At 35.5% G+C, this 13106-nt stretch overlaps 1 protein-coding gene and 1 long non-coding RNA gene across 2 annotated transcripts; one reads left to right on the top strand and one right to left on the bottom strand.

Moving 5' to 3' along the window:
* Positions 1 to 243: 243 nt before the first annotated feature.
* Positions 244 to 2057, top strand: LOC114301565 (protein FAR1-RELATED SEQUENCE 5-like). The gene is made up of 3 exons (XM_082896837.1): positions 244 to 312; positions 769 to 1908; positions 2052 to 2057. Exons 1-3 carry the CDS (start codon positions 244 to 246, stop codon positions 2055 to 2057), a joined length of 1215 nt encoding a protein of 404 aa, XP_082752963.1.
* Positions 2058 to 2656: 599 nt separating this feature from the next.
* LOC145804481 (uncharacterized) lies at positions 2657 to 8504 on the bottom strand. Its single transcript, XR_014346274.1, has 3 exons — positions 4678 to 8504; positions 3689 to 3742; positions 2657 to 3437 (listed from the first exon to the last, which is right to left on the bottom strand). It is a non-coding gene; the product is annotated as an uncharacterized LOC145804481 (long non-coding RNA).
* Between the last annotated feature and the right edge of the window lie 4602 nt (positions 8505 to 13106).

Genomic DNA, 13106 nt, shown 5'->3' with positions numbered 1-13106 from the left:
TATTATATATACAAATTCTCTATACATATCTTTTAGAAATAAAAATATCTCAATATACACTTTTTGAAACAAAAAAATTAAACCCTAATTTTTCTTTTGTAGTCACTTTGCTTCTTACACACTCTGTACTCCTCTCTGTTATTTGCAAACAAAACATCTCCTATATTGCTTTAATCTTTAAGTTTATACTCAATTATTAACATCGTTTAATTATTAGTTCAACAATTTTTATTTGATTTTGATATGGAAGAGTTGCAAACCTATGGCAGTTCAAACTCAAGCAATGGTGACAGCACAATCAGTGTTGAAAAGGTAAAATCGTGTAGTTTTTTTTTTTTTTGTTTTTTGCGTTTTTTAGTCGGAAACGTAGTGCCAAATTTTTTAAATTAATTCGGACATCAAATACCGAAATAATATGAATAGTTCGTCACTTTAATTACGATTTATTTAATTTATTTCGGTCATAGAGTTTTGAATAAAATTAATATTTTCGGTCCTAGAATTCTGAAGTTTGTTATTATTTTCGTTTATTTATGGCCGAATTTTTTTATTTATTTCGGCTCTGTAAAACTGAATTAAAATTTTTCCCCTCCTCTTTAGATGGCATGCACTGAAGAACCTGAGGTTTGATCGGATATTATGGTGGATTGTACTAGTCATTTTACAGCTAAACATGTAATTTTTAACATAAAATTTGTAATTTCATAAATTTGTATTAGTTAGTTTGTTTAGTTTGTTATTATGAAGGTTATGCGACATCGTATATAGGTTTTCAACAACAAAGATGAATTGCTCACTTGGGTACGTGACATTGGAAGGATAAATGGCTTTGTTATTATTATAAGGACGTCGGACTATGGTGGCGGTTGTAAGATACCAAGAATTTATCTTGCTTGTGAGCGGAGTGGGAAGTATAGATTGCGTAAAAAGTTGAAAGATGACCCAAAAGACTCATTGAGACAAACTGGTACGAAGAAGTGCGAATGTCCATTTGATTTGAGGGCATTCAAGTTGAAAACAAACGATGAATGGACATTGAATGTAGGTTGCGGGCTGCATAATCATCCAGTTGCGGAGCATCTCCAAGGACATTCATATGCAGGGGGATTGTCAGCTAATGAAAAGTCGCTGTTAGTTGATATGTCAAAGAGCCTAGTAAGACCAAAAAAGATACTCATTACACTCAAACAGAGGGATGCCCTTAATATGAGCACAATGAAGACAGTTTACAATGTACGACATCGATGTAGGGTTCTACAGAAAGCTGGTAGATCTCAGATGCAACAACTGCTCGGTGAATTAGCGAAACATAAGTACATTGAGCATCATCGATGTGAGGAAGGCTCTATGGCTGTCACGGACTTGTTTTGGGCGCATCCAGTGAGTTTGGATTTGCTTCGTACATTCCCTCATGTTTTGATTATGGATTGCACATATAAGACGAATAGATATCGGCTTTCTCTTCTTGAAATTGTGGGAGTAACATCAACTCATATGACATTCTCCGTGGCTATCGCGTACTTGCAAACTGAGTGGGTTGATAATTATGCATGGGTGTTACAAACATTGCGTGATCTTATGGACGACAGTATTTTACCTGAAGTCATTGTCACAGACAGAGAGCTTGCTTTGGTGAATGCCATTGACAACACCTTTCCGAATGCTCGACATTTGTTATGTCGTTGGCATATTAATAAGAATGTATTGACAAAATGCAAGAAAATGTTTGAGACAAAAGAAAAATGGGACAAGTTTAACACTGCATGGAACTATTTGATATTGTCATCGACTGAAGAGGAATACAATGATCACCCTGCAACACTACATAAGGATTTCAGTAACTATTCGGAGGCAATCAAGTATGTTATTGTGAGTTGGTTGAATCCGTATCAAGAAAAATTCATTGCGGTACATACAGACATGTGTATGCATTTTTGGCAATGTTACAACCAATCGGTAAGATTTGTTTCTTTTTTTTTAATTTATTATAATTCATATTGTTAATTTTAATTATTATGCTTGACTATTTTGGTTTACATCCATATGAACAGGGTTGAGAGTGCTCATGCTAGATTGAAGAGGCAATTAGGTTCAAGTCAAACGACATTTGAGGTTTCATTTGAAAAAATACATTGTCTACTTGAGTTGCAGCACATTAAAGTTAAAGCATCATTCGAGAAGAGTTTGACAACTGTACAACATCAATTCAAACCTTCTCAATTCAGAGAGCTCCGGGGTGATGTGTCTATTTGTGCATTGGAGTACATGTTGGCAGAGAGTAAGAGAGCAAATTTAGTTGGAATTGATGTTGCAATATGTGGGTGTGTTCTTAGGCGCACACATGGTTTACCTTGTGCTTACAAGATTGCAAATTACACGAGACAAAGCCGTCCTATTCCACTCAGTAGCATACACGTACATTGGACGAGCCTTACTATATGTGTGCATAATCCGAAGGAACAGAAGTTGGAATTGACTTGTATCCCAGAACTTGAGTTGATTTTGAAGCGGTTCGAAGAGTCTGATATTACCACACAATTGGATATGTTGAAGAAGTTGTGTCACACCCCAAATCCGGGCATGACCGGCCGTGGCCCACAGGGACTTAGCCCAAGGCACACGTAAGCCTAAACACGAATCCAATCACATTGAACAACTGAACAATAGTCCAATAATAAATAACCAAAACTCAATCCAGACACATGTCACAATTATAAACGGCAAAATCAACCGTAATAAAAAACCATCCAAACTTAGGGGATATAAACAACCCACATATCAAAAATAATCCTAAATGAACTTCGATAAGAATAAATATAAATATGCACAAACTTGACATAACACTCTAAACTAAAAGAATGCCCTAGAGGTCCATGCAATTGAGTCCCCGCTACGCCATGAGTCCACTCTAAGTCCATCTAACACCTGGAAGTGATAAAAACTAAGTCAGCTGATAGCTCAGTGAGTAGCAACATGGATAGTAAATACAGTTTTGAAAACAGGGTTCAATTCCAAAATAAGTTATATATCACAGAAACTAGATTGGCATACAGTTTGGTAAATACAATCTGTTTCAAAAAGAAGGTTCCACAAATCAACACTTAAATACTCATGTCTCGCAAGAACATGATAAACGACATTTTTCACTTAAAACAGATTATAACATGAACACCAATAATTTTCTGGGTACCAATAAAAACAAACAATCTGCCACACAGTTCTCAGGCTATAAGCCCCGTTGGATCCAATACCGAACTAAGAGTCATCCTCAGGGTGGCACCTGGGCCTTTTCTCAAAGACGATCCGATTGAAGGTCACCTAGTTGTTTTTAAAGGTCTGTTCCTTACAATCGTTGAGCACTAGAGTCATCACGGCCCAACCCGGATCTGTTCCCTAGTGGCCAGAGTCACCACACACAGTGGAATAATTTCCCTGGACTAAATACACACATGGTCCCAATAATCAATACACATCAGTTTTTCAAAACATGGTAGTTCATCATTATAAACATGAGACCAAAACAAATAGTTTACAGTATGCCAAGTTCACACATGTTTCAGAAACAATTTGATTCAATTGATAATATAATAATTTATCAAAACAGTTTAGTCTTGAAACAACAATTTAATTTTCCAACAGTTCAGGGTAGGGGAACATTTATAAAAATACGTAGCATGAAACTACTCACCTGGAAACGAAATAATATAATCCTCGAATAGAGTGTAAAAGTCCAACTAGTGGCCTGAACCAAGTATAAAAATTACGCGTCACAACTAATTTAAAAATACTAAAAAAAATAGGAACTAAGTAACCTCAAACTAAAACGCACTAACACGGCTCAACCCAACTCACCGTTACTCTTAAATATTACCTAAGTTCATATTCTTCAAGGTCTAAAATCACCCAAGACATAGATTCCGATCGAAACTTGACTAAAAATAACTTTAAGATGAAACAGTGTTTTAAACAAGTTTTCCCAATCTATTCGCTAACTTTGAAAATTACAAAACCCACTCCACGCTATTCGAAAAATTCCAATAACCTCCAGATATGATCTAATATATCCTAAGTTTCAAACCCAATTGGTTTCACTTGATTTGCTTATCAAAATAATTTTTCTACAATTTATTATATCCAAACAGGTTGTTTTCTGCAGCACTTTAAAGAAATTGACGGTTCTCTTAATATACACGAGCAATCAATGCAAGGCCAAAAACGTATGAAACTAGACTCGTAACCGGTTCTAATGACACTAATTTGATAATTTTTGGATTTATACCCAAAGAGAACAACACTCCCGAATTTACTGTTTTGGACTGGTTTCCTGGACAGATTTGAATTCCTCAATTTATATGGATTTCGATTCCCAAAAATTATGAAAAAAATCAGATATACAATTCAATATGTAATTGATCTACTGTAAAAATTTCAGATTAAAATTCATCCGTTTGATATGGTTTCTTGATTTTTAAATTTCGTGATTATGCGCAGAATTTTTAACTAAGAATAATACCCAATCTTTATACATGAATTTAACTCCTCAAATTTCTTAACAGTATATATATATATATATATATACAAAATATATAAACCTACAACCTCCATGAATGAATAAAATAATTATAGAATAAGGATGAAGAACAAAGAAAGAAGAGAAGAAAACCTAGGAGGGCTAACCTTTGATGATCACTCACAACATAACACACCCAAAAGTTCTTTGATTGCAACATCTTCTTCTTTTTTTCCTTCTCTCTAACCCTCTCCCGTGGCTGCTGTTGTTGCCCTATGTGGTGAACAAATAATAGAGTAGGGTTTGTGTTTATTTTATTTTATACTAGTGGTGGGCACACATAGGTCAAATAAATAAATAAATATACAAAATATATGTATAAGTTATATGTAACTCAAATGGTAGGAGTCTTATATATTAACCTTGTGGTCTAGAGTTCAAGTCACACCCTCCTCTCACTCTCTATATATTTTTTTATAATAAATCTTGCCTCTAAATTAAATACTTTCACCATAAATTTATTTTAAGTTTAAAATTAATTAAAAGATCCTCTAATAATATTTAATTTGCACTTAAAGATTCATAATAAAATATTTGAGATTTGTAATATTATTATTTAATTATTTACTTAATTTTTATATTCGGGTTCTCACATTCTCCCCTCCTAAAAAAAAGTTTCGTCCTCGAAACTAACCTGAGTAAATCATGAGAATAAATATGGGTACTTCTCGCGCATCTCCTCCTCGTGTTCCCAAGTCGCCTCTTCAACTAAATGATTACGCCACAATACCTTAACCAATTTAATGACCTTTGTACGCAACATTTTCTCTTTCGAATCCAAAATCTAAATAGGTATCTCCTCATACGAAAAATCCTCTCTAATTTGAAGCGGCTCATAATCTATCACATGCGACGGACTGTGCACATATTTCCTCAGCATAGACGCATAAAACACATTATGCACTCCTGCCAACCTAGGGGGTAAAACAACACGGTACACAACCTCACTAACCTTCTCTAATACCTCAAATGGTCCAATGTATCTAGAACTCAACTTTCATTTATTTCTAACCCTGATGACTCCTTTCCATGGTGATACTTTCAAGAATACCATATCCCCCACATGAAACTCTAAGTCTCTCCTACGATGATCAGCATAACTTTTTTTGTTTACTCTGAGCAGTCAATAATCTCTCTCTAATGATTATAATTTTCTGTGTAGCATCCTCCACCAAATCAAGTCCCAACATTTGCCTCTTACCAACCTCATACCAGCACAAGGAGACCTACACTTCCCCACATACAAAGCCTCATAAGGAGTTACTCCCAAACTAGAATGATAACTATTATAATACGCATACTCCATGAGCGGCAAATAATCATCCCAATTACCTCTCCACTCCAAAGCATAAGCCCTCAACATATCCTCAAGGATTTGAATAGTCCTCTCCGATACCCCATCTATTTAAGGGTGATAAATTGAACTAAAATTTAACCAAGTACCAACAGCTGACTGTAACGCACACCAAAACTTAGACACAAAACGAGGGTCCCGATCTGACACTATTGACACAGGTGCACCATGCAATCTAACAATCTCCTTCACATACAACTGTGCAAATTGAGCTAGAGAATAGGTCATCCATACTGCAATAAAATGTGCTGACTTGGTTAATCTATCAACAACTACCCAAACTGCATCGTGATTACTACTAGTACGAGGTAAACCACACACAAAGTCCATGGTATCATGATCCCACTTCCACTCTGGTATAGGCAAGGGTTGTAGTTTCCCCGCAGGTTTCTAATATTCTACTTTAACTTGTTGACACACCAAACACTGAGCCACAAATTCTACAATATCTCCCTTTATACCATTCCACCAAAAATGTTCATAAAGATCCCGATACATCTTAGTACTTCCAAGATGAATGCTATAACTATAACTAGAACTATGCGCCTCTACCATAATCTCCTTCCTCAAATCACCACCAGCAGGAACACAAATTCAGCCACGGAATCTAAGCAACCCATCATCACTAACCACAAAGTCTATATGCTTACCCTCTGCCATCTCTCCTTTAATACGCTCACACTGGGGGTCAATCTCCGGTGCTATACGAATCCGTTCTCTCAAGGTCAGCTGAACTTTCAATTGACTACAATAAGCCCTATCACCAGGCGTAACAACCTCAAGCCTCAAACATCTCATGTCTTTCACCAAACAACTCTCAATAGACAAAGCAGCTACATCTTCGACTACTACTTTCCTACTCAAGGCATCTACCACCACATTTGCCTTTCCCGGATGATACAAAATATTCACATCGTAATCTTTTAATAACTCATGCCATATATATATATATATATTTTTTTTTTGCCTCAAATTTAATTCCTTCTGTGTGAAAATATACTTCAAACTCTTATGATCAATGTAAATCTCACATGACTCTCCATACAAATAATGTCGCCAGATCTTAAGAGCGAAAATCACTGTTGCTAACTCCAAGTCGTGCGTAGGATAATTTCTGTCATGTACTTTCAACTATCGTGACGCATAAGCAATCGCCTTCCCATGTTGCATGAGCACACATCCTAAACCCTATCGTGAAGCATCGCTATAAATCACAAAACCACCACCATCAGTAGATAAGGCAAGGACTGGAGCTGATATCAACCTTTGTTTAAACTCTTGGAAGCTACACTCACAATCATCATTCCACTCAAACTTTACCTCTTTCCTAGTGAGATTGGTAAGTAGCAAGCAATACAAAAGAATCCTTCCACAAACTGTTTGTAATATCTAGCAAACCCTAGAAAGCTACGTACCTCTATCACAGAAGTAGGTCGTGGCCAATCAACGATTTTCTACCACCTTTGTGCTATCCACAAATACCCCATCTTTACTTACCACATGACCCAAAAATGATACAATGCTCAACCAAAATTCACACTTCTTAAATTTTGCATACAGTCTCTTCTCCCTAAGGATCTGCAGTACTACCCTCAAATGCTGCTCATGCTCCTCCTTACTCCTCGAATAAATTAGGATGTCATCAATAATCACTACCACAAATTTATGCAGTTGGGTCTTAAATACTCTATTCATTAAATCCATGAATGCGGCGGTACATTTGTGAGACCAAAAGGCATCGCCAAAAACTCATAATGCCCATAACGGGTTCTAAAAGCAGTCTTAGGAAAATCCTCATCCCTTACTTTCAACTAGTGATAGCCTAACCTCAAGTCAATCTTAGAGAATACTTGAACTCCCTACAATTGGTCAAACAGATCATCAATACGTGGCAAAGGATACATATTCTTCACTTTGACTTTGTTTGGTTCTCTATAATCAATACACAACCTCATAGACCCATCATTCTTCTTCACAAACAACACAGGTGCACCGCAAGGTAAAACACTAGCCTTAATTAAACATTTGTCTAACAACTCCTATAACTGAGTTTGTAACTCCCTCAACTCCAATGGTGCCATTCTATAGGGTGCTTTAGAGATAGGTGTTGTATTAAGGACCAAGTTAATGGAAAATTCTACCTCACGATCTAGAGGAAGTCTAGGTAGATCCTTTAGAAAAACATCAACACATCACTTACTACAGGCAACTCCTCTAACTTCTACTCTGGTTGTTCGATACTCACCACACAAGCTAAATAATCATGACACCGTTTACTTAACATTCGATTAGCCTAAAGGAAAGAAGTAAAATAGATAGAAGACCATTTCCTATCTCCCTGAAAGAAAAACTCAAGTTGCCTCGGCATAGCAAAAACTAACCTCTTTCTAAACCAATCAACAGAGGCGTGATGCTTCATCAACAAATCCATACTCAAAATCACATCAAAATCCTTCACCTCTAAGGAAATCAAATCCACCAGAACAATCCTACCATCCAAGTTTACCTCACAAGATCTACATACATCTCCTAACACTACTATTTCTCCTAATGGAGTACACACGGTAATACAAACATCAAAGGCTCACAAAGAATCAAAAATCCGTGTAAATATCTAGGTACCAACGCTTAACCTCAAACTGAAATCAAGAAAGATTCAACACAAGTTTAAACAAAACTAACTTAACCAAACACTACTAAGGACTATAGGGACTCGGACCTCGTCTAAATGATGAAATGCAAGATATGTAACTCGATAAACTACAGCTCTGATACCACAATTGTCACACCCCAAATCCGGGCATGACCGGCCGTGGCCCACAGGGACTTAGCCCAAGGCACACGTAAGCCTAAACACGAATCCAATCACATTGAACAACTGAACAATAGTCCAATAATAAATAACCAAAACTCAATCCAGACACATGTCACAATTATAAACGGCAAAATCAACCGTAATAAAAAAACCATCCAAACTTAGGGGATATAAACAACCCACATATCAAAAATAATCCTAAATGAACTTCGATAAGAATAAATATAAATATGCACAAACTTGACATAACACTCTAAACTAAAAGAATGCCCTAGAGGTCCATGCAATTGAGTCCCCGCTACGCCATGAGTCCACTCTAAGTCCATCTAACACCTGGAAGTGATAAAAACTAAGTCAGCTGATAGCTCAGTGAGTAGCAACATGGATAGTAAATACAGTTTTGAAAACAGGGTTCAATTCCAAAATAAGTTATATATCACAGAAACTAGATTGGCATACAGTTTGGTAAATACAATCTGTTTCAAAAAGAAGGTTCCACAAATCAACACTTAAATACTCATGTCTCGCAAGAACATGATAAACGACATTTTTCACTTAAAACAGATTATAACATGAACACCAATAATTTTCTGGGTACCAATAAAAACAAACAATCTGCCACACAGTTCTCAGGCTATAAGCCCCGTTGGATCCAATACCGAACTAAGAGTCATCCTCAGGGTGGCACCTGGGCCTTTTCTCAAAGACGATCCGATTGAAGGTCACCTAGTTGTTTTTAAAGGTCTGTTCCTTACAATCGTTGAGCACTAGAGTCATCACGGCCCAACCCGGATCTGTTCCCTAGTGGCCAGAGTCACCACACACAGTGGAATAATTTCCCTGGACTAAATACACACATGGTCCCAATAATCAATACACATCAGTTTTTCAAAACATGGTAGTTCATCATTATAAACATGAGACCAAAACAAATAGTTTACAGTATGCCAAGTTCACACATGTTTCAGAAACAATTTGATTCAATTGATAATATAATAATTTATCAAAACAGTTTAGTCTTGAAACAACAATTTAATTTTCCAACAGTTCAGGGTAGGGGAACATTTATAAAAATACGTAGCATGAAACTACTCACCTGGAAACGAAATAATATAATCCTCGAATAGAGTGTAAAAGTCCAACTAGTGGCCTGAACCAAGTATAAAAATTACGCGTCACAACTAATTTAAAAATACTAAAAAAAATAGGAACTAAGTAACCTCAAACTAAAACGCACTAACACGGCTCAACCCAACTCACCGTTACTCTTAAATATTACCTAAGTTCATATTCTTCAAGGTCTAAAATCACCCAAGACATAGATTCCGATCGAAACTTGACTAAAAATAACTTTAAGATGAAACAGTGTTTTAAACAAGTTTTCCCAATCTATTCGCTAACTTTGAAAATTACAAAACCCACTCCACGCTATTCGAAAAATTCCAATAACCTCCAGATATGATCTAATATATCCTAAGTTTCAAACCCAATTGGTTTCACTTGATTTGCTTATCAAAATAATTTTTCTACAATTTATTATATCCAAACAGGTTGTTTTCTGCAGCACTTTAAAGAAATTGACGGTTCTCTTAATATACACGAGCAATCAATGCAAGGCCAAAAACGTATGAAACTAGACTCGTAACCGGTTCTAATGACACTAATTTGATAATTTTTGGATTTATACCCAAAGAGAACAACACTCCCGAATTTACTGTTTTGGACTGGTTTCCTGGACAGATTTGAATTCCTCAATTTATATGGATTTCGATTCCCAAAAATTATGAAAAAAATCAGATATACAATTCAATATGTAATTGATCTACTGTAAAAATTTCAGATTAAAATTCATCCGTTTGATATGGTTTCTTGATTTTTAAATTTCGTGATTATGCGCAGAATTTTTAACTAAGAATAATACCCAATCTTTATACATGAATTTAACTCCTCAAATTTCTTAACAGTATATATATATATATATATATACAAAATATATAAACCTACAACCTCCATGAATGAATAAAATAATTATAGAATAAGGATGAAGAACAAAGAAAGAAGAGAAGAAAACCTAGGAGGGCTAACCTTTGATGATCACTCACAACATAACACACCCAAAAGTTCTTTGATTGCAACATCTTCTTCTTTTTTTCCTTCTCTCTAACCCTCTCCCGTGGCTGCTGTTGTTGCCCTATGTGGTGAACAAATAATAGAGTAGGGTTTGTGTTTATTTTATTTTATACTAGTGGTGGGCACACATAGGTCAAATAAATAAATAAATATACAAAATATATGTATAAGTTATATGTAACTCAAATGGTAGGAGTCTTATATATTAACCTTGTGGTCTAGAGTTCAAGTCACACCCTCCTCTCACTCTCTATATATTTTTTTATAATAAATCTTGCCTCTAAATTAAATACTTTCACCATAAATTTATTTTAAGTTTAAAATTAATTAAAAGATCCTCTAATAATATTTAATTTGCACTTAAAGATTCATAATAAAATATTTGAGATTTGTAATATTATTATTTAATTATTTACTTAATTTTTATATTCGGGTTCTCACAAGTTGAGGGAAATTGCAAATCCAGCGAGCACTTTTCTTATTGAGCCCAATGTGAAAGCTAATCCACGTTGAGGACATAAGAAAATTGATATATCTCATGTCTGACATCTTGCTCATCAATTTTCAACGTATTAACTACTAATGCAATGACCCGCCTTTCTGACAACTTACTCACACTAATAGATTTGCCTACAATGGGAAGCCCTAGGATAGTGGCGACATCGTCCAATGTGATAGTCATCTCTCCAACAGTCAAATGGAAGGTGTTTGTCTCCGGTTGCCATCTCTCAACAAAACTAGACACTACAATTTTATTGACAAAGTGGTACGTGCAACGAGCTAATTGTGCAAGTCCTGACATCTTCACAATGTTTACAAATGTAGCGTTGTTTCCTTGTTCCCACCACGGCCACGAACGAATCTTAGATGAGTGATTATGACACTTTAAGGGCCCCCTTTCATCAGCACCATTCCAAATAGCTGCGGCAACATGACTTTTAAAACTTTTAAGGATTGATGGATCAGTTAGACCTCCCGGAAATGGCTGAGTAAGGATATCTTCATCAACAATGTCAGCATCATCACTAGTAGGGTCATCATCCATAGCAATATCATCCATAACTGGTGCACCATGTATAGGATCATCATACATGGCAATGTGCATGTCATCCTCATGCACTCGAGCACGTCCACGTCCACGTTCACGTCTCTTTAATTCACGGAGTCTTCTGTTCGAAGCTGTTACTGACCGACGTTCACTAGGACCGACATCCATCTGCATAAGAAAAGTTGTTTTTATCAACCCAATATAATGAAACATAATAAGTACTCCCATAAAAGGATCACATCAATGTGGGTAATAAGTAGCCTAACCATGCCACTTTAATGAAATCTAATACGCAGTTATAGACCATTAAATTCACAATTTGGATGATGTGAAATTAACTCAAGCTTTTAATACTCTATATAATGCAATTGTTTTGTTCAGCTATTTACCTAACAAAATTTATGAAGACCTAACTACTAAGCTAACAATATCATGTGGAAATACCAATACTGCACAGTTTTTTGTTTCTATTGTTATGCATTCAATTTCGGGGAAAAAAATAAATACATAAACATACCCATAAAATAAAATTGTTGGAAAAGAACCTAAAGTAAAACAAATATTGGTGGCCTATGTAACCTGGTTCTATATCATATATTGCAACAAAAAAAAAAAAAAAAATCATTCGGCACTTCAGAACCGAACTTACAAAAATATTTCAACAATTAAGTACCGAAATTATTGCATTTATTCGGCATAAAAGAACCGAAAATATAGAATATATTCGGAAATCAAAGTACGAAATTATGTATTTTTTTCAGAATTTATTGGACGAAATTATACATCATATTTGGCAATCAAGTTATGAATGAAACACACATATTCGGCAACCCAATGCCGAGATCTACACAGCACTTCCAGCTACGGAAAAAACATACTTTCATGCCAATGGAGTGAAGAGAGATCCGAAAATTGTCAATCTAATAATAAAATGATAAATGTAATAATAAAATTGAAAGATTTCTTATCTTAAACAAGGTTTTCAACAGTGTTTAGTAAATATTCAATGGAGCTCTTGAAATCTTCAATGGAGGTGAGGAAAGTGCAGATTTTTTTTTTTTTTTTTCCTATTTGAACTTCTTCTTCTTCCTTCTTGTTTGAAGTAGAAATGTAAATTGGGGTCACTTTGGTCTTCACCAAAGTGGGTGGAAGTAGAAAATTGGGGTAAATTAAAGTGTGTATATTTGAG

The sequence above is a fragment of the Camellia sinensis genome, chromosome 12 (assembly GCF_055761805.1).
Source record: "Camellia sinensis isolate YWXY chromosome 12, ASM5576180v1, whole genome shotgun sequence".
Taxonomy (NCBI): domain Eukaryota; kingdom Viridiplantae; phylum Streptophyta; class Magnoliopsida; order Ericales; family Theaceae; genus Camellia; species Camellia sinensis.
Note: the sequence above shows the minus strand (reverse complement) of the source record. Positions and strands in the feature narration are given on the sequence as shown.

What these genes read in the sequence shown, in the direction of transcription:
- LOC114301565 (XM_082896837.1), top strand. Translation starts at nt 244, where the DNA reads ATGGAAGAGTTGCAAACCTATGGCAGTTCAAACTCAAGCAATGGTGAC. An exon ending in GCACAATCAGTGTTGAAAAG is followed by an intron (nt 313 to 768) that starts GTAAAATCGTGT and finishes CATCGTATATAG; the next exon opens with GTTTTCAACAACAAAGATGA.